This window comes from Coturnix japonica, chromosome 2 (assembly GCF_054131305.1).
Source record: "Coturnix japonica strain WE chromosome 2, WE-NBRP24, whole genome shotgun sequence".
NCBI classification, from domain to species: Eukaryota; Metazoa; Chordata; class Aves; order Galliformes; family Phasianidae; genus Coturnix; species Coturnix japonica.
Window position 1 is genome coordinate 18,340,117 of NC_140664.1, and position 21,125 is coordinate 18,361,241.

The 21,125-nt window shown below is 37.6% G+C and overlaps 1 protein-coding gene across 26 annotated transcripts in view; it reads left to right on the plus strand.

The window, feature by feature from the left end:
- Positions 1-21,125, plus strand: part of UBR5 (ubiquitin protein ligase E3 component n-recognin 5) — a 69,517-nt gene that overhangs the window by 38,597 nt on the left and 9,795 nt on the right. For 12 of the 26 annotated variants that reach the window (XM_085537101.1, XM_085537112.1, XM_085537102.1 and 9 more), the window contains 26 exons: positions 473-683; positions 1,298-1,342; positions 3,937-4,063; positions 4,617-4,768; positions 5,139-5,234; positions 5,611-5,734; positions 6,078-6,175; positions 7,267-7,415; positions 7,809-7,900; positions 8,821-8,967; positions 9,065-9,183; positions 9,280-9,406; positions 9,509-9,638; positions 10,145-10,305; positions 10,817-11,056; positions 11,771-11,894; positions 12,576-12,687; positions 13,788-13,919; positions 14,830-15,091; positions 15,462-15,726; positions 17,224-17,435; positions 17,728-17,958; positions 19,172-19,245; positions 19,746-19,918; positions 19,997-20,131; positions 20,677-20,897. In XM_085537101.1, coding sequence (XP_085393227.1) covers positions 473-683; positions 1,298-1,342; positions 3,937-4,063; positions 4,617-4,768; positions 5,139-5,234; positions 5,611-5,734; positions 6,078-6,175; positions 7,267-7,415; positions 7,809-7,900; positions 8,821-8,967; positions 9,065-9,183; positions 9,280-9,406; positions 9,509-9,638; positions 10,145-10,305; positions 10,817-11,056; positions 11,771-11,894; positions 12,576-12,687; positions 13,788-13,919; positions 14,830-15,091; positions 15,462-15,726; positions 17,224-17,435; positions 17,728-17,958; positions 19,172-19,245; positions 19,746-19,918; positions 19,997-20,131; positions 20,677-20,897 — 3,959 coding nt within the window. The remainder of the gene's footprint in view (positions 1-472; positions 684-1,297; positions 1,343-3,936; positions 4,064-4,616; positions 4,769-5,138; positions 5,235-5,610; positions 5,735-6,077; positions 6,176-7,266; positions 7,416-7,808; positions 7,901-8,820; positions 8,968-9,064; positions 9,184-9,279; positions 9,407-9,508; positions 9,639-10,144; positions 10,306-10,816; positions 11,057-11,770; positions 11,895-12,575; positions 12,688-13,787; positions 13,920-14,829; positions 15,092-15,461; positions 15,727-17,223; positions 17,436-17,727; positions 17,959-19,171; positions 19,246-19,745; positions 19,919-19,996; positions 20,132-20,676; positions 20,898-21,125) is intronic. The other 14 variants (XM_085537113.1, XM_085537095.1, XM_085537096.1 and 11 more) reach the window with 7 other exon arrangements.

A 21,125-nucleotide genomic window follows, 5' to 3' on the forward strand; every position in this document is an offset into this window, starting at 1 on the left:
ATTATGCTTCAGGCAACTTTGTGTTTGGATACTAGTTTGTGTTTATACCACATAAACTAATTTCAGCAGAAAATTATCATAGAAACATGAAAGCACAAATTGATGTTGCAGAGTGGAAGATGCATTTTGGTAGTTATTGACCCCTTATTTATTTTTTCCAGTCATACCACTTTTCCCATGTTAAATTAAATGGAAGTAATTTGTCTTAAGAACATATCTGTGAAGCCAGAAGTGTGCTTTTGCAAGTCACGATAACTTCTGCTGCTTGAACCTGCCCTTGCTATTAACTCCTGTGCCCATTTTGCGTTTTTAGTAGTGCTGTAATTGAGATTATATGTGTTCTCAGACATTCCTGCTGAGAATGTCCTTTGTTTGGGCTACTTAAAAAATGGAAGACAGGATGTACCTATGAAACTTATATGCCTGTGGTTTTTGTATTTTCATTTAACTTACTCTATTCTTTTGAGTACAGAAACAAACCTTAATGCAGCACATTCTCCGATGTGACTTTGAGGCTTGCAGACAATACCTGATGAATCTTGAACAAGCAGTTGTCTTGGATCAGAACCCACAAGTGCTGCAGACGTTCCTTGGCCACAGATGTGATGGAAATCGCAATATTCTGCATGCTTGTGTGTCTGTGTGCTTTCCAACCAGCAACAAAGAAACAAAAGAGGAAGAGGGTGAGCTCAACAGAGTCATGAAAATAGTTTGAAAACAAACTTTTATGCATTGTCCAGATAACTTGTTTTAAAATCTGCATTCCTCAGATATGAGTAGCTTAAAATTTAGCACCTAAAATGTTTCTGAATCCGCCAAAGGTGATGAGATGACATTTTTATTACTGTCTTAAAGATTTATAGGAATTCAATACTTGGGAATACTGAACTATTTTTACTCATTCTAAAAGGCAAGCTCTTTGTATCTCTATTAATTTTAAATGACAGCAAATATTTTTCAGCTTTGTCGCTGGTATCCCTGTTATATCACCAGCGAGCTTTTAAAGGAACAATATTTAATATTTTCAAGTGTTATATGGATGCTTTCAATGTTACTTGCAGTTGACATATTAAGAAGCATAAGAGACTTTTTGTTACTGCTAGTCACTGACACCGCTTAAAAATGTTTGTTAAATATTGTTATGTATAAAACACATTAACAGGACAACAAGGTTGCTAAGTCAAGCACTCAAAAAATAAAATCAGGAGATGGCAGAATTAGGTTGACCCAGGTGCTATACGTGGGTATGCATTGTGAAATGGTCTTTAATTACACCGTCATACTATTTTTTCCACAGGACTACCTCATTCAGTGCACAAGATGGACGGTGCTCACCGAATGGGTAGCTATTCAATATTTCTTTTTATCCTCATCATTCAGTGTGTGGCCCCATTCCTTACTTATGCACACCATACAAACCTGCACTGAATAATGAATGAACTCTCTGGTGAGATTTTTTTGTATGGTGCTGTCATTGAATTTTAGTCATTTGTAGATCTCAATTGTTTCTCAGTATCCCTATCTACAAGATAGGGATAATGGAACGGATTTCTCATCTTTTAAAGGTGGTATAGCTTGACGTTTTTCTGCATTCAAAGCTATTGGCTAATTTTGAGAGTTCTGTTAGAGAAACACGGGGCATAATCTCACCTTTTTGTGTAGGTGTTATTTTAAAACGTTTTATTCCAGAGATGGATTCATTAGTAATTTTATTTGTTCTGTGAATGTTAATTATTTCTGTGAGTCAGGCACCTTCTACATGTCCAAAATGTATCACCGTAATTGATAGAAATGTGTTTAAAGCTCTCTGTGCTGTTAGATGTGATGGAAATAGGATCCCATTCCTCCAAGAGGTGTTCAGTGGTGTTAAACACAGGACGGTGCTTTCCCCTCTCCTTTCCAAGCTGTTAATGCTTTACTACGTGCTGATCAGATACCGCAGCAAACAAGGCACAAACAGCTTGCTCATTGTACAACCCTTCATCTCTAGTGTGTCGTCCATCCTGTGCACTGATTGAGGCAGGGGTCTTGTTGAGGGCAAAAATAAACAAAACAAAGCAAAAAAAATAAAGAAAATAAAACTACCACCACCAAAAATCTATCCACGTAGCTGGAGACTGTTTTGATTTGAAGCACACAAGGAAGCTGAAATAAGGATGCATGGGCAAACTTAATTTGACTTTTCCTAATTTGAGTGCTTGTCTTTGCAACCTTGGCATTCTTTCGGTAACTTCATTTGGATGTAATTTAACTTTCTGAAATACAAAAAACGTGAACCCAATGGACTTTAACACCCCTCTGCCTCTCTCTCACAAATGTTGTTTATAAAAGGGTATTCATGTCTTTATATTCAAGTCGCGTTCACCTTCTGCTTGTAACTTCTAGCGAGTGATATTAGGACAAGCTTATTTTCTGTGCATCATCTGGAGGGCAGTGGTGATTAATGCTGTTGTCTGTAAGTTAGACAGCCATTTGTTGAACTGAAAGAAGATTGATGTAGGAGTAAAGGCTTCAGTTCCAGGCTCTAGATTTGATGTCCCTTGGCAATTATGGAACCTAAGGTCCCTTCTGAGGTTGTGCCTGGCTGAGACCCTTTTCTCTACCTCCTGAAGTGCTGGAAGGGGAATAAGTGAGGGCAGGGGTAAGCTTTTTGTCTTAGATCCTGTGTGTAGTTGTCTCACAGCTCATGCTTTGGATAAAAGAATTGCAGGAGATGTGGACCTAGACCAGTACAAAACTGGGGACAGGCTACTGTGTTTCTCTGTGATTTGATGTTTCCTGAGTCCAGTCAGTAGAAGTGATTTAGGAAAGACAGGTCTGCAGGAAGTGTCCAAAGTAGGTAAAATGTTCCAAGACTTATGATAGTGAATTCCAGATAACTTTAATGAGTACCTATGAACTGAGTTTTCTTTCTGAGTGACCAGTAGCTGTAGCAACTCTGAGAAGTGTTCTGAAAGAATGATCAAATTCACTTCAGAGATCTCCTTTTTAGTCAGAAAGATGCCCTTTCCTTCTAGGTTGTAATAAAAATACTTGTCAGCTCTGCTGACACGAAAATTTCTCCTGGCCTTTGTCCTGCTGAATGTAGTTTCTCCTTTGGTTCTTTTTAGGTCCACTGTGACAATGACTTGTAATTTGCTATGTAATGGCTGGTCATCCTTGCCTATAGTCCTAAAGAAGGGATGGCTGTTAGTCATGCACAGCTGACTTTTACCACTTTATCTGTGTATTTATTTTGCAATGAAATTTGGTTTCTTGTCCAAGTGGTTGCTTCAAGTTGTACTCTATACAATTAGGCAGGATTTTCTTGTTTGTACAGCATCTGGCACAACTCAATCCTGGTTATGCCTAGGACTTTAGGTATTGTGGTGCTTAGGTTTTAGATATCAGAAATAATGCTCATACTTGAATTTAAACTGCTTGCAATATCGTATTATATTCTCACCACAGTTAATTTTCCTAAGCATACTCATAAATAGAGCATATATCTTAGAGTCCTAGAACTGTGTGTTGCTGCTCACTGTGAAGTATTTTATTTTTTTTGTTTCATTTTGTTCTGTTTCTTAATTTTTTTAATTGCCATTACTTAGGAACCTTGTACTCAGGAAGTGTCTACAAGTCAGCCATATTAGACCCCTGTCTGCTAATGATACTGAAAGCTTGTTCTGAAATGTGTGTACTTTGTGTTTCCGTCCTTTTAGAAATCAAACCCTCTCAAAATCGTGGTTAATTTTTGTCCATTTAAAAAAACAGAACACAAAAACAGAAAAAAAAAAAAATCAAAAGAAGAAAAAAAACCCACTGTGTCCTCTCTAAATCTTCATAAAATAAATTGCAGGGAACATATTATGATTAGAGGCATTTAATACTTTACTCTCCTTCCTTATTGTTTTCCAAAGTGAAAGTTTGACCCTAAAATTGTTCTTATTTTTCCAGAAGCAGAGCGCTCTGAAAGGAATACATTTGCTGAAAGGCTCTCAGCTGTGGAAGCAATCGCAAATGCAATTTCAGTTGTGTCAAGTAATGGTCCAGGAAGCCGAGCAGGATCATCAAGTAGCAGAAGGTAAACAGACTGAAGCTTTCCTCTTGTTTCCTGTATTCTGATTTTTGGTACTATTACCAGCCTCTTATTTTCCACAGAGCTCAAAAATATGCTCTCTTACTAGTTTGAAGTCGCATCTCACACCTTCAAAGAGCATTTTTGGACTGGTAGCTAATGGTGGGATATTTCTAAATTGATTCTATTTTCTGAGGTTTGGCGTTGCCTTTTCAGTAGTAAAGTGGAAGTGTTTCTCCTTATGGGGAAAGAGAATTTGAGGATAAGCTCTCATGTTCTTCAAGATGAATTAAGTATCTTGGAAGTACTTTAATGGCGGCCAATTGTTTCCTTTAAAGAGAATTTCTGTGGAAAGGTGGTCACTTGTTCAGATAAATGGAACATAAGAGGGGAAGAACTGAAGTTTTCCTCCCATATTTTATAAGAGGCATCATTCTACTCCGTTTCTTCTCTAAAGAAGAGTTTGATTTCCTTTTCCAGCATGAAAGCTTGCTTTAAGATATTCTAATTGTAGATCACGATTTTACTATTTTTACTCTTTTTACTTGTTACTGTTCAGTCTGAGGTTAAGAGAAATGATGAGAAGATCCTTGAGAGCTGCTGGGCTGGGCAGACAGGAAGCTGGCGCTTCGTCGAGTGATCACCAGGACCCAGTTTCTCCACCAATAGCTCCTCCCAGCTGGGTTCCAGATCCTCCTGCGATAGATACAGGCAAGTCTGCTGTTGTAATAAATTGAACTGTAAAACGAGTCATTTACTGAAGGAACCAGTGGCATTTAAGGTGAATTTATTAGACTTTGAGACCTAAATGCTTAATGTTAGTGAGGCAGCAAGAAGTGCTTTAAGAGTTTACTGAGGACTTAGACGTTCTTTTAAAATCCAATATGTGTCTTTCTAGTGCTGATATCAGACTTTAGTAAAATATGCTTTGTAGTTGATTGCTAGTCTAGGAATGTGGCCATTTGTAGGAAAGAGTACCAGTTAAATACAGAAAACCTGCTGTTAGACATTGCAGAAAGAGCATGTTGTTAGGGATGTCTTGATATATTGATATACATCCTGCTGTTCTGTTTACTGAAAGATGGTGACATTGATTTTATCCTGGCCCCCGCTGTGGGATCTCTTACCACAGCAGCGACTGGCACCGGCCAAGGACCGAGCACCTCCACGATACCAGGTGAGAACATTTTGCTTATCTGATAATGCCTCAGAAGCAAAATGAGCTGAAAGCTTGCACACTCCTTCTACATATGCAAATGCTTCTTACCAAACAAAGATTGGACTGAAGCAGAACTTCATGAGCGTGCAGCATACTTGAAGTTTTATGCAAAAATTATTCTTAGCTAAGTAAAATTAGGCTTGCTGTCTCTGTTTAGGAATGTAACTTGGAACTGAAATTCTCAGTACTTCAGCGAAATGTTACTGCACCTAGCAAACTGCTCAATAGTCCTACTGATGAATCACCCAAATGAGGCGCTGAATTATTTGCATTTAATAGGTAGTCATTTTTTGAAGGAAAACAGTTTCTGTGCACTTCCATTTTGTCATTACAGGGCCTTCTACTGAACCATCTGTAGTGGAATCAAAAGATCGGAAGGCAAATGCTCATTTCATACTGAAGTTACTGTGCGATAGCGTTGTGTTACAGCCTTATCTTCGAGAATTGCTCTCAGCCAAGTAAGTGTTTTCAAGTGAATTCTCTCTGTCTTTTTTTAATGTTATATCACATTAAATTTATTGCACAAAGCTTTTAAAAAAGGTTATTTAAAGGCACATTTTGCTAAAAATGAGAATGCTGCAAAATTGTCGGTGTTTGTACCCTGACATCCTTTGAAATTAGATCTATTTCATAGAAGTAAAATGAGTAAGAGTACTTTATCTCACTGAATGTTTTTCTGGTTTGCACGAGGTTAGCATGGTTGAGCATTTGTATTTAGTTTGTACTTTTTTTTTTTTTAAAATGAAATAAATTCAGTGTTTTGATCTGTTTGATTTCTTTCCTTCCGCCACCACCACCCAGGGATGCAAGAGGCATGACACCATTCATGTCAGCTGTTAGTGGCCGGGCATATCCCGCTGCAATTACAATTCTAGAAACTGCACAAAAAATTGCTAAAGGTATGTTAGTTTCACAAATCGTTAGTGTGTTTCCTTCTGAAGTTTGGCCTTAGCGTGTATTCAGATTCATTGCTAACAGAGTCTCATACATGTGAGATTCTGTGTGTCTGAGCAACTGATGGTTGAACTCCCTCTACAGAATGGTGTATACTGCTGTACGTTTTGGAAATCTTGTTATGTCATGCCAGGTTAGGTGCTGTTACAGAAGACACTTCTATGCAAACACAGACTTTGTGACTTAGGCAGCAGTGTTTAATTAGTCATATTTGAAGCTGAACTTGAGGGTCATAAGCAGATTAGAACTGTTGTGTGACAATGTTTGAGTGTGTTCCTTATAAGAATATTGCTTCTATCAAAGTGGTCTCTTCTACTGATTGAGTATCAGTGAATCTAAAACAGGGAAAGAGTTGCTGGTGATAGCAGCTTCTTATACCTGCAGTGTGACTGTTGTGGTTCAATCCAGAAGGTAGTTAAGCACCACATAGTCATTTGCTCACTCCCCCCACTTCCCAGCGTTATACCTATATAGGTATCTGTATATACATAGATACAATGATGCACAAGCAATTGCTCACCACTGATGCCCCACTAATTCCTGCACTGTGGCAGTCAGCCTGATGAACTCTTTCCTCTTTTTTTTTTTTAAAATCTTATGCATCTTCTGCACAATCTCATGTGGTATGGAATATCCCTTCATCCATCTAACATGAACTGTCCTGATTCTGTCACTTCTCATCTCCTTGTGCCCCTTCAACCCCTTGCTAGTAGGACAGCACGAGAAGCTGAGGAAAATAAAGCAGCCTTTACTCTGTGCAGCACTGCTCAGCAACAGCTGAAACATCAGTGTTTTTCTCCTAAAACCAAAACGTAGCATCATAGCAGATACTATGAAGAAAATGATTCTGTCCCAGCTGAAACTAAGACAGTGACAAAAAAGGTTTTCTCAGAAATCTGTGTAGAAGACTTCAGTGGAACTTCAAATTCCATACGTGATTTTGTACTGTCAGCTGTTTTGTATGGGTGCTGTTGGTGGGTTTTATTGTGGTGTGTTCTGTTTTTCTTTTAACACTGGTGTTCTACTGTTCTTTTAGCCGAAGCAACTTCAAGTGAAAAAGAAGACGATGTGTTTATGGGAATGGTTTGTCCTTCTGGTACAAATCCAGATGACTCTCCTTTGTACGTTTTGTGTTGCAATGATACGTGCAGTTTTACCTGGACTGGTGCAGAGCACATTAACCAAGTAAGGCTTTTTAAAAAAAAAACAAAATGTAATTTATATTTTTCAACCATGTATTGTATTAATCCAGTGATCTGATTTTTCAAAGGATTAAAGTGGTATTGTTTTAATTATTGTAACTTTTAATTGTACTTTGTCATTGCCTCCCTTAATTGCTCCTTACTCTTGAGGCTGGCAGAATTGCTCAGAATATTGCTGTTAATGAGTGTGGCTTTGCCCTCACTAACTTTAGCAAAATCTTTTTAATGGAAGCTGCTCTTTGGAAACTGAATATTCTAGCAACAGTTTCAGTTCCTAGAACTGACTAAGTGAGGGCATCATTTTGAACAAGTGCAATTTTTTCTTAACCTCAGTTGTTCTGAAAGAACTACATAATATTTTGGTTAACTTTTTTAGGATATATTTGAATGCCGAACATGTGGCCTATTAGAATCTCTTTGTTGTTGCACAGAGTGTGCAAGGGTGTGTCACAAAGGACATGACTGCAAGTAAGTCTTTTGTTCTGTTTCTTATAATAAAACTAATCTTGTGTCTTCATTTCTCTCTGAGATTAATAGTTTCAGGTTGGTTTTTTTTTCCTTGGTTAAAGTCTTCAGATACTATAAGATTAATAAACTATTTAAAATACCTTTATTTTCCTTCCATTCTTCTCTGTAAGATTGATCTTATGGGTCAGAATTGAAATAGTAACAAAGGGTGGTCTTTTATTTTCCACTTAATAAATTTCAGAGTAAGAGAGTAAGTCCAACATCCATAAGTGCTTAATTATCTGAGAATAATATTCTTCATTTTGGGCAACTCCAAAAGTTTTCTGAAGCTGGTGAATCCCAATGACAGTGAACTTTCAGAAAGAAGTGTAGTATATTCATCCCTGAAATCAGATGAGAAAAGGGAGAAATGAGCCAGCAGTTAAATGTGAGCAGTCAGGATATCTGATCAGCCTAGTAAAGCTTTGAAGCTGCAGATGTTTTATAATACTGTTACTGTATGTAAACATTACCACATTAATAACCTTGCTATAGTGATGCTGACAGACACGGTTATAAAGATTTTCTCAACATTATAACATTGCTGAGATTCTGCTGCATGTAGAAGGGATTCTCGGTCTACCTTTCTTAGCTGGATGCTGTTTTGGATGAGTCTGTTTTTTTGGGTGAGCTTTAAGGCACTATGAAAAGCTGTCCAGTGAAACTGCTTGAGCATAAGAAACAAGAAAAGGAAGTGCAAAGTATAGAACTGCACAGTTCCTACACTGCTCTTTTAAGCCATATTTTGGCATTTTGCTAATAAGGGAAAACTGTAGCAGGAATCTTAATACCTATGGTAACACCCCAGCCTCTGTAGAAAATACTCGATACCTTGTGGACTGCTGTAACACTGTTGTGCTTTTTTTTCTTTTTTCTTGCAGGCTGAAACGAACATCCCCCACAGCTTACTGTGATTGCTGGGAAAAGTGCAAGTGTAAAACGCTAATTGCAGGACAGAAATCTGCTCGCCTTGATCTCCTTTATCGTCTTCTTACCACCACAAATCTTGTAACTATGCCAAATAGCAGGCAAGTTCATACATGCACTGACTGGGGCAGATTCATCTTCATTATTTTAAAATCATGGTATATCATATCTCCATTAATTGACTTTTTTTCATTACAGGGGAGAACATCTTCTGCTGTTTTTAGTACAGACAGTTGCCAGGCAAACTGTGGAACACTGCCAATACAGACCACCTAGAATTAGGGAGGATCGCAATCGCAAAACTGCAAATCCTGAGGGTAAGAGCGCTTTCATTTATAAATGGTATTTATAATAAATGGAAAATTCTGTATTCCAGTACCTCCTTCTTATATTGCTTTTTTTCCTCTCTTTAGATTCTGATATGCCCGATCATGATTTAGAACCTCCTCGATTTGCCCAGCTTGCTTTGGAACGCGTTTTGCAAGACTGGAATGCACTGAAATCTATGATAATGTTTGGCTCCCAAGAAAATAAAGACCCGTGTGTATTTACAAATTGTCGTCAATGTAAAATTTGATCTAATGTTTGAGACGTGATGACTTACATAAGTTTTGTTTCATTTCTTTGTTTTTCTTTTCCAAGTCTTAGTGCAAGCAGTAGGATAGGCCACCTTTTGCCTGAAGAACAAGTTTACCTCAATCAGCAAAGTGGAACTATTCGCTTGGACTGTTTTACACACTGCCTTATTGTTAAATGCACAGCAGACATTTTGGTAAGCAGGCATAGCCATATCTTACATAATTGTAGAACAGTATGGGTTGGGAGGAACCCTTGAAGATCATGTAGCCTACCTGCTTGCCATGGGCAGACCTATTTCTATTGATTGTGTTGCTCATAGCCTTTTGTAACTTCAGAAACTTCCATTAATGGGCTGTATGCAACATCTCTGTGAATCTGTTCCAGTGTCTCATGACCTTCATCATGAAAAATATATTCCTTATATCCAACATGAATCTGCTTTCTTTCAGTTCAAAGCCATTGCCTGTCGTCTGTGTCAGAGCTTGCTAAAAAATCTTTCTCCATTTTTCTTGTAATCTCCCTGTGATACAATAAGGTGTTCCAGGGTGTTTTGGGTGAAACACTCGGAGACTAATTTAAAAATGACTTGGAATGAGTTGTGTTTTTCTGAAATCAGACTGTTACAGCTGTGGTCTGTTTTCTTGAATCTGGCTTGTTTCACACATACCGTTATTGGACTCTAACGATCTGTTTCTGCAGCTCCTAGATACTCTACTGGGTACTCTTGTAAAAGAATTACAAAACAAGTATACACCAGGACGCAGAGAAGAAGCTATTGCTGTTACAATGAGATTCCTGCGCTCTGTGGCAAGAGTATTTGTCATTCTTAGCGTCGAAATGGCTTCTTCCAAAAAGAAAAAGTAAGTTTGAACAGTGTTTGTTTTCACTTTTGTTTGCTGTTATTTATTTTTTAATTCTCTCTCAACATGAGTTGATACTAATCACCAAGGGACAGAAACATTTGAATTAATTTGCAGTCTGTAGACAATGTTGTTTCTGATGATGTGTGTATGTCTGAACTGCATAATAGCTATTGCCATCATGTAGTTTAAGTTTACTTCCTTATTAACAGAAATACTGAACTTCTCTGTTTTAAAACTTTAGGATTTTTGGTAGTAGGTTTTTTTAATCAAATTGATAAAAAATAAATAAAAAACAATCTATGGCTATTTGTCAGTGGAAATTTAAATATCCAGCCCTAATCTCAAGTTACTGGATGATGAGTGTTTTTAACTGATTTCAGTAGCATTGTTTATATATGATTATAAAGATAATTGTTTCAACTTTCTAAAGAAAATGATACAAAGAATTTTGAAAAGACAACCTACTTAACCTTTGTTTCCTTTTTTTAAATGCTTTTTTCCCCTCCAGTAATTTTATCCCACAGCCAATTGGAAAATGTAAGCGTGTATTCCAGGCATTGTTGCCTTATGCTGTTGAAGAGTTGTGCAATGTAGCAGAATCTCTAATTATTCCAGTCAGGATGGGAATTGCACGTCCTACAGCACCCTTTACTCTTGCTAGCACTAGTATAGATGCCATGCAGGGAAGTGAAGAACTGTTTTCTGTGGAGCCTCTACCACCAAGACCATCATCTGACCAGTCTAGCAGGTAAAGCTCACTGTTCATTTATTTTCAGAGAATGTTCAGAGTGGTTTTGTTGCTTATGTTTTAGTGTTAGCATTTATCTGTTGGCATTTTGCCTCTGGCCAAGTATTTTGGAAGTACTTCTTACTCTCAAAGTCTTTAAAGTGGTTTAGGTTGATAGTGATGTCCAGAGGTCGTAAGTTGTAAACCCACCCCTTCTCCCACCAGTACCCCCAAAGTTCCCACTTAGGCCCTTGTCCATGTAGGTTCTGCATCTCTCCAAGAGTGGAAATTCCACTGTTTAACTCTGAGAAATAGCAAAAAATGTTTTTGCCAGCTTTTATCTCAGTGAAATTGGTCTGCTGACTTTGGATGTATTTACACATGAAGCTTGGAATTTCTCTTACTAGTTTAAAAGATTTTACTGGCTTTAGTTGTTCTAGTTGCACTAATTTACCATTTCAGTTTGGCTTTACCATCAGCAAATTATCTGACCTCCTACCCACCCATCCAGGAACAAAGTTGATCATACTTTTGTGATAAACCTACAGAAGTTTTTTTTGCTTCAGTCAGTTTTTAGTAGAGCTATTTCAGAAGGTTGTTAGATTTCCTTTAAAAAAATATATATATACATATATATATCTAAAAGCATTGCTTTGTTTTATCCTAAATGGTGTTTTGTTCTAACACTTTCCCTCTCTTCCCCATTTTGTTTATTTATTTGTTTATTAATTTAAGTTCTAGTCAGTCTCAGTCATCCTACATCATAAGGAATCCTCAGCAAAGACGAATCAGCCAGTCGCAGCCTGTTCGTGGCAGGGATGAAGAGCAAGATGATATAGTTTCAGCAGATGTGGAAGAGGTCAGTTCTAATTATTTTACTTCTTAAGCATGGCACCTGATGCACTGATGCATTAGCACCTGGCCCAAAAATCCATACATCAGGACCTCCATTTTGTAAAATTGAAATTATCCCCTACAGTTCTGTTGAGTCCATGAAATGCCATAAGCATTTTGCTTTCACAGAACTTTGTAATCAACACTGTTTTGCGTTCAACAGTAGTCTCTTTAGAGTATGAGATGTGCCTTGAGTCTGGCAGAATATGCTTTGGTCTACCGATAAATGCATCTGTAGTATCCTTTGTATGTAATTTTACTCTGTATTAGAACTCCCTGTTCTAGTAACCATATACCATCATTATGATGGTATATGGTTACTAGAGGATGGTAACTGTTCAGTGTATTGAAATGACTTCTAGTTTTTATAGTCAGTTTTACTCTTTCAGCTTAAAAATCTGATGTCCAAAGCTATTTCTCATCTGTGGCATGGATTCTATTTTTTTAATGATGCTGTGGCCTAAACAACTGTAAACAAGTTTGCTTTCTGTTTATGTCAATTCAATTGTGAGGTCATCTTTCTTCAATGTGTTTTCTTGTTCAGTAGTTTTTTCTATCAAATGTTGCACTTGTTTTTTTCTGAAAGTAGGTAAATCATTTTTTACATGGAATTCATTGTAACATAAAATTAAAATACTCTTTCCAGGTTGAGGTTGTTGAGGGGGTGGCTGGCGAGGAAGACCATCACGATGAGCAGGAAGAACATGGTGAAGAAAATGCTGAAGCAGAAGGGCAGCATGATGAGCATGATGAAGATGGTAAGTACAGTGTACGTTGTGCACACTGCTGGTTGGATTAACAAACTGCATCAAAAACGAGGTCTTCATTGCTACCAGTGATCATGATCTATCAGACTGACATGAGCAGAGGGGCTTAAGGGGTGGTTTAGGACAAAAGTATGTACAATTCGTATTAAGACTGTGCAGAAGCACTTTTAATTTCCTTCGTGTGTGAGGAGAGAGTATTGAAGAATCAAAGAACAACAAAAAAGCTATGTTTGAGTAACAACTTTTGTTTTACTTCTTGTAATTGCTGCTGCTGACAGTATTGGTACAGTTTCTTACACAGACTCTTTGGTGGATTGAAAAAGAGCTTATTCTCAAATGGCTAATGGTAGAATAGTGGTTATAGAAGGTGTTCTCAGAAGGGATCTGAAGCATCATGAGCTCGTTTTCAAATCAATCACGTAACACTAAATTCTGGATCAAATTTTTAATAGACAAAATTCATCCATTATGTGTGAAATGTTTTTGCCGTTAATGAGACTTATTTTGTATGAGTCACTTTGGGATTAGATTGCCCAAAGCTGTGATAAAGAAAAAAAAATGACCTTCTTTCTTAGCGTGCCTTGTGTTTCCAGTCAACTAATTTATAAGGCAGGAAATGAGTTTATTTACTTGCTGAATACTTAGAATATTTAATCTCAAAACTTAAAATTGAATAGATCCTGCATTTTTAGTTAGATTTACTTAGTTATTTTCAGATGTTTCTTGGGTGTTTTTTTGAAACAGCGTGTGGCTAATTGTCCTAATACAAGTCTGTGAAAAGACATTAAGTCTTTCGGTTTTAGTGATGCTGTGAATCCTTCAAGCCTTAATTTTCAGCATGTGTGTGTTGAATGCACAGTACTGAGTAAGAAGGCCAGGGATCGCTAACCGCTGGAAAATGAGGAAATAAGCTACAAGTATTACTGCATATTTGCACTCTCTCTGTGCTCTTTCCCTGCATATCTGTTAGTTTTCGCTATAGCAAGAGGCTCTGGGTTTAGTTTAATATGTCTTTGATCCACCACAGCCATTCTGTTTTTTTCCGTTTTTAAACATGAGATTTTTATTTTTTTTTAATATTGTTTTTGTAGGCAGTGATATGGAGTTGGATTTGCTAGCTGCTGCTGAAACAGAAAGTGACAGTGAGAGTAACCACAGTAATCAGGACAATGCTAGTGGGCGCAGAAGTGTTGTCACTGCAGCTACTGCTGGGTCAGAAGCAGGTATGCCACATCATCTCGTGTTTCATCTAGCTGTTGAGGTATTAAAACTAAGTTACACAGGAAAAAGAAATGCTAGTGGTTTAATTCAGCTTTAACAAAGGCGGGGCTGTTCATCTGAAACACATTATCCTTCTCGTTCGGATCTGGGCTCTATCTGGTACTCCTAAGATGCCCTGGAGAAATTGTTTACTTTGCAGTTAGATCGAGCAGAGCGAGAATTACCTGGTTAAGACATTTCATAACAAATACCTTTTCCTCGTAATCTTATTTTCCCTTTCTTTTTCCTCTTCATGCACCTTCTTCTCTCCCACCTCCATCTTTCCATCTTTCTTGTTTTTCCTTTGCTTTTCCTTTGCCTGTAGTTGGAAGAAGCTATGCAGACTTTTTCAGAACATGTGCTTGAAATTAGACCTGTTTTCTCTAGCCTTATGAAGCTTCTGCCTGTGTTAGCTAGAAATTACCTAGTATCACTGTGAAGGGCAATGAAATGTTTTCACTCACTTTTAGTGTAGCTGTTAGCTGTGGTTTAAAACAAAATGTGCAACTTGGCCAGTCATTTTAAGGCTTCTTTGAAATAAACTGCTGTGCTGTCCTGTTTGAAAGCCCAATTTTAGAACTCATTGCCTGGGGACAAAATCAGTGAGGATTTTAAGAACTGAATCATTTCTTATTTTCTCTTCTGAAACTCATAGGATCTTAGTGTGTTGTTTGTTTTTTTTTTTGAACCTGTTATGGAAAATGTATGGTATGTCATAAGGATAACTTGTTAAATTAGCAATTGTGGTGCCTGAACTTTCATAGTGTGTGCAGTTTGTTTTCATGAAACTGTTTACAGTGCTTACTCGATATATGCATGTGTGTATACAGCTGTAGTTGTCAATTACTGCTCACTGCTTGTTTTCTTTAATAGGGGCTAGCAGTGTTCCAGCATTTTTTTCTGAAGATGACTCTCAATCGAATGATTCTAGTGACTCGGATAGCAGCAGCAGTCAGAGTGATGACATGGAACAGGAGACCTTCATGCTTGATGAGCCTCTGGAGCGAACCACAAATAGCTCACATGCCACTGGTGCTGCCCAGGCACCCCGTTCGATGCAGTGGGCTGTACGTAATACCCAGAACCAGAGAACCACTAGCACTGCTCCTTCTAGCACATCGACCCCAGCAGGCAAGTATGAGTAAAATGCATGTGTGAATGTCACTTAACTCCTGGCTCTGCTCTCTTCTGTTTTCTTCTGTTCGTATAAGAAATGTTATATATTTCTTTAAGAAGGATAGCAATGATTTGGCTTGACTGTTCCAGTTCTGGGTTTGAATTTAACAAAAGCAGGGGTCTAGACTAGTTCTTGAGATGTTACTATCTATATTAAGCATATTTATAATTCTTTTTTGTAGATAGTAACTTATTAATAGGTATAGTTGTTAGGGTCAGTAATATTTACAAGTTTTTTTCTTTCCTAGAAATGTTAATTATATTTGTTAATACATAAAATGCATGACAGAGTTTAAATTCATTAATGTCATACTTTTATATTTAGCAAGTTCAGCAGGCTTGATTTACATTGATCCATCAAACCTACGCCGGAGTGGTACCATCAGTACGAGCGCTGCAGCAGCAGCTGCAGCACTTGAAGCCAGCAATGCAAGCAGCTATTTAACGTCTGCAAGCAGTTTAGCACGAGCATACAGTATAGTGATACGGCAGATATCTGACCTAATGGGTCTCATTCCCAAGTACAATCATTTAGTGTACTCCCAGATCCCAGCTGCAGTGAAGCTGACTTATCAAGATGCAGTTAACTTGCAGGTAAGAATATCCAAAACTTTGCAGATAAACATAATTTCAATGCAGTGGAATTTTTTTTGAGGTAGGATGATAAAATTGATGAGATTGAAAGGGACCTTTGGAGATTAATTAGACCAAATTCACTGCAGTGTAAGGCTTTTGAGGACTTAGAATTTCTCAAAGAGTGGAAACTTCTTAACTAGTCTGGTCAACATATTTCAGTGCTGGACAGATCTCACAGTGAAAACATTTTTTTCCTTATGTTTAAATGAGTTTACTAAGTATTTCAGTTTGTGCTTATTGCTCTCTGTCTCTTCACTGGATACCACTGAGAATATTCTGGCTTTCTACCTTTTCACCAGGTACAGAGTCATTAAGAACCTACTGAGTTTGCCTCTTGAGGCTAAGTGGTACCAGCTCCCCTGGGCTCCCCTTGTTTGAGAGAGAATGTAGACTGAAGTAGCTCTACTTTACTAGTCCGATTAAATTGTTTGTATTTTAATATAACTATTCTTTAAAAAAAAGAAATTCCTGTGGTTTTTTTTTGGTTTGGTTTGTTTTTTTTTTAATCTACTTAAGTTTGACTGGCACCTGATTAATAGTTGGAGTTTGTGTGCTTTGGATATGTTAGCTCTTGCCCTTTTCTTTTTGACCTGAGTATCATAAAATACAAAAGCTAGTGAGGTCCAAATAACTGAGGTAAAGAATTCTCCAAATTTACTTTTTTGCTGTTGCTTCTTGCAGGCACATAATCATCCCTTCCCTCTTATGTGCATGTTTTTGGTACTGTGCTCTTGACTGTTGGTCTTAAAAAGTATGTGTGAAATGCAGAATGCCCCTTTAGAGAAATAACTGGAAGGGAGGATTAGTAACTGGCATGCATAGGCAGAAACTAATCTCAGACAGTAAAAACATCTGAAGGAGGAACTTCAGAGGGTTTTGGCTGTATTTATAGCTTTGAATAAGGGCATAGTGTATGGAGGCAAATAATCTATACAGAAGTTAGTACAGAAATCAGCTGTTAGGGGTATTACTGCTGGTTTGGAGAGTTCAGGAATTCAAGCAGTGATTTATTTATTTATTTATTTATCTTCTGTTTATAGTTCTGTATTCTGGGATGTGGAAATGAAGTAATTAATTGTAGTTGTTCTATGAGGTATCTCTACTGGCTGTATGTTCACAGACCAAAATCCCCCAAATCTCTGCATCTGGGGGTGCTGTGTGGTCATAAGGCGAGGCTTAGAAAAGGTGCCCAAAGAAAAGAGGGATGGTGAGAAAGCTTTACAGACCTCAGGCTAGTAAGTGATGAGAGCTGTACACCTTAATGGTAAACTAGCTGTCTTGGTAAAGGTCTCAGAATTATTTTTTAAACTTTTCACTCTTGAATGGGCTTTTACAGCCCCTTTGTGGGAGAAGTGATGTAAATGTAAAAGCCATGGGTGGGGGCTTATGTTGAAATTGCATTCTTATAATCTAAATCTGTTGTTGGTAAAACTCACTAAATCTCGTTCTGTATAGAATTATGTAGAAGAAAAGCTTATTCCTACTTGGAATTGGATGGTTAGTATAATGGACTCCACAGAAGCTCAGCTGCGTTATGGTTCTGCATTAGCATCTGCTGGTGATCCTGGGCATCCAAATCATCCTCTCCATGCTTCTCAGAACTCAGCTAGAAGGGAAAGGATGACAGCCCGGGAGGAAGCCAGCTTAAGAACACTCGAGGGAAGAAGGTATGAAAATAGTCTGATTGCTGCATGTGCTATGAGTGCTATTTTTACAGTCAAATCTTTACATTCACAGATATTTAAGGATTTACTTTGGTAACATAGCAGTAGTTGTTTGGATTTAAAGTGGCTTTTTGTGTTGTTGCTACAATTTTGTTTATTCTGATTTCCCATGAAATCATGATCATTACTCTTATTGCACTTCTTTGAATTTTGACATCTGTATTTCAGATGCAGAGACTGAAATGGAAAGGATTCCTGTGGTGCCTAATTCTTTTGTGTTCCTTTCTTTCACCAGGCGCGCTACTTTACTCAGTGCTCGTCAGGGAATGATGTCAGCACGTGGTGATTTCCTCAACTACGCACTGTCTTTGATGCGTTCTCACAATGATGAGCATTCAGATGTTCTTCCTGTTCTCGATGTCTGTTCACTAAAGCACGTAGCCTATGTTTTTCAAGCGCTTATTTATTGGATTAAAGCGATGAATCAACAGACAACATTGGATACTCCTCAGCTGGAACGGAAAAGGTATCATACAAGTCTGACTCACAGAAACAAACTTTTGTAGATGTTGCACATGCCCCCATCTTTCCATCTTTGGAGGTGTTAATCAGTAGCTCAAATAAATACATTTCTCTGTATACATAGCTGACTCTGAATGGAATGCCTCCTATTTATTTCCATGGAAACTACAACAGATACAAAGAGCACGGTACTGCTATTTGATAGGGCAGATTTTCAGCTGCAGAATGCTTTTTTAGCATGGTTGCCGCCATTACCTGTGTGCTTTTTACCAGTGGTGAACGGGAGCTGGCAAGCCACACTTGTAAAAATCTGTACCAGTGGAGGTGACCCACACTTTCACAACTGCTGTGATGGCATCATTGCTAGGAAAGTTTTGCCTACACAACCCATCTTTCATTGGCCCAAACAGATGGAAGTCATAAGGTGCCAAATCCAGACTATACTGTGGGATGATAAGGACTGTCCAGCCAAGATTGGCAGTGTGCTCCATGATCTTCAGAATGGTGTGAGGCCTGGAATTACTGTGTTGCAAGAGAAAGGTTTTCTTCTGTGGCCTGACTCTAGAAGCTGAAGCCTTCAGCTTAGTCAGTATCACAATGTAGCATTCAGAGTTGATGGTTTATCTGGATTCCAGGAAATCCAGAAGGGCATAATGAAATAGGAGGCATTACTTTTAGACAGTCCTCATAATTCCAGAACATATTTCAGAATCCGAGCACTGCCACAAATGAATATTAATGAAAGTTCTTGATCCTTTTTATAATACAGTGGAATCCATGTCTCTAATAAACAATTCAGAAACCTGCTTACTTTTGCTATATGATTGGTGGCATTATATTTATTGGTTATCTGGCATGTTCTACACAAATGAATATATTTTGGACTGCTCTGCACCTATAATTCTTCCCCTAATTCAAGGTTCCCAGATTTTTTTAAAATTGCCATAGTCTTTAACGGAACAGACCCATTGCTGCCTTAAGCTTTAACTCCAGCTCAAGCTGTGGAAGTGGTCAAATGGGGTAACTGTGTGAGTAATGTAGTGATTATGTAATTAGAAGTACGCTACAGCTCTGAACACCACCTCCTCACGCAACAGCTTTACTTGTTCAACAGTCATTTTAGAGTTCTTATTATTTATAGCTTGCAGATATAACTCTTGTTTAGGGTCTGGCTTTTTATTGACTGCTACAGCTGCAAATGCTTTTTATTCTTTCAGAACTCGGGAACTTTTAGAACTGGGACTTGACAACGAAGATTCAGAGCATGAGAATGATGACGACACCAATCAAAGTTAGTACACATAAATGCTCCTTCAGTATGCTAAAATAGAACGCTTTTGTAGTGTTTTTGTTCCAGTTGGCTAGTTGAGACTTTGGAGAAGTGTTTTGATACTTGTCATTTCATCTGCTTCCTGCAGAAACTGCATTTTGTGTCCTGACAGTTGTAAAATTCAGGATTTAAATTTGAGTTGAACTATAACAGGTTTTGATCTGTTGAAAATGTTGCTAAATGTAGTGAAGTGTGTACAGAGGAGCAGTACAACTTCAGTAAAATTTATTGCAGTAAAAGGTATAAAAATGACAAATAAACAACTTTAAAAGAAAACAAAAAGAAAAAAAAAAGGAGGGGGTGTTAATTAGTGGAAACATCCTATAGAACTGTTAAAACTATTGGGAGGTGGTTTGCATTCCTGTTCCTCAAGTCAGATAGCTAAGAAGGGTGCTTAATTTTTGGTAATTTGTTTTCTTTTTTTTTATACTGAAAATTGAAATGGCGTTTTCTCTGTTCAGGTGCTGCACTCAATGACAAAGATGATGACTCCCTTCCAGCAGAGACTGGCCAAAACCATCCATTTTTCAGACGATCAGACTCGATGACATTCCTTGGCTGCATTCCACCCAATCCTTTTGAGGTTCCTCTGGCAGAAGCCATTCCCTTGGCAGACCAGCCCCACCTATTACAGGTGACACCAGAGATAGTATTTGGGAAGATAACTGAAATTCACTTTTTCTTTTCTAACTGAAGTATATTATTTACCCAGAATGCTTTTGTTAATTTTCAGCCAAATGCTCGCAAAGAAGATCTGTTTGGTCGACCAAGCCAGGGTCTGTATTCATCTTCTGCCAACAGTGGGAAGTGCTTAATGGAAGTTACAGTGGATAGAAACTGCCTCGAGGTAGATTTAAAGCTTTTATTATTTTAAACATTGTAGATAATTCAAGCTAGTGCCTTCATGCCCAAAAAAGATGCTTTAATTTTTAGTAAAAATTTTAAGTCGCTTTCAGAACAGTAATTCAAGAGCACTTTACGTGTGAAAACTTGGACTTCTATTTAATTTCTGCTTTTGTATTAATTTTTTTTGAAAGGTTAGAATTTGTATGGTTACTGATTAATAGCAGATTTCAGGCAATATTTTTAAAGGCTATGGTATGATCTATGTTAATTTTGAAATGCCAATTGAGTAATGATTTGTAATAAGCAATGTTACTGTATGTGGTAGATTTGACATGCCTGTAGAATGAACATTATGAAACAAGTATATGAAATACAAATGTAAAGCAGGAAACTATTTTTCCTGTTTATTGAAACCATTGAGATTGTGTATCATCAAAGCAGTTGCAGTACTAATGTTTCTGTGTTTTAAGAATGATGTGTTTCCTGAAGAAGCCTTTTAGGCTGCTTTCAATAAACTGTAATTAAGTTTCACTTTTCCTTGTTTAGGTTCTTCCAACTAAAATGTCTTATGCAGCCAACTTAAAAAATGTTATGAGCATGCAAAATCGGCAGAAGAGAGAAGGAGAAGAACAAAATGTGCCTACAGAAGAATCAGAAAGTTCAAAGCCAGGGCCTTCAGCTCATGATCTTGCAGCACAACTAAAAAGCAGCTTGTTGGCAGAGATAGGACTGACAGAAAGCGAAGGGCCACCTCTCACATCTTTCAGGTAGCAGGACTTAAAATTACTACATGAAATGTTACTGAGCTGATAAAAGGATATTTAGGACTCTAAAATCTTTTAGTTTAAAATGGGTAGTTTTATTGAGTTTGAATATGTTGTTTGTATTCCGTAGCTTTTAAATGAACAGCTGAACAGTCTGGAAGTCTGTGCAAACTACTAAAAATCCTTTACTATCTGACTTTCTTTTGCATACATAATATGACTTATTAGTAA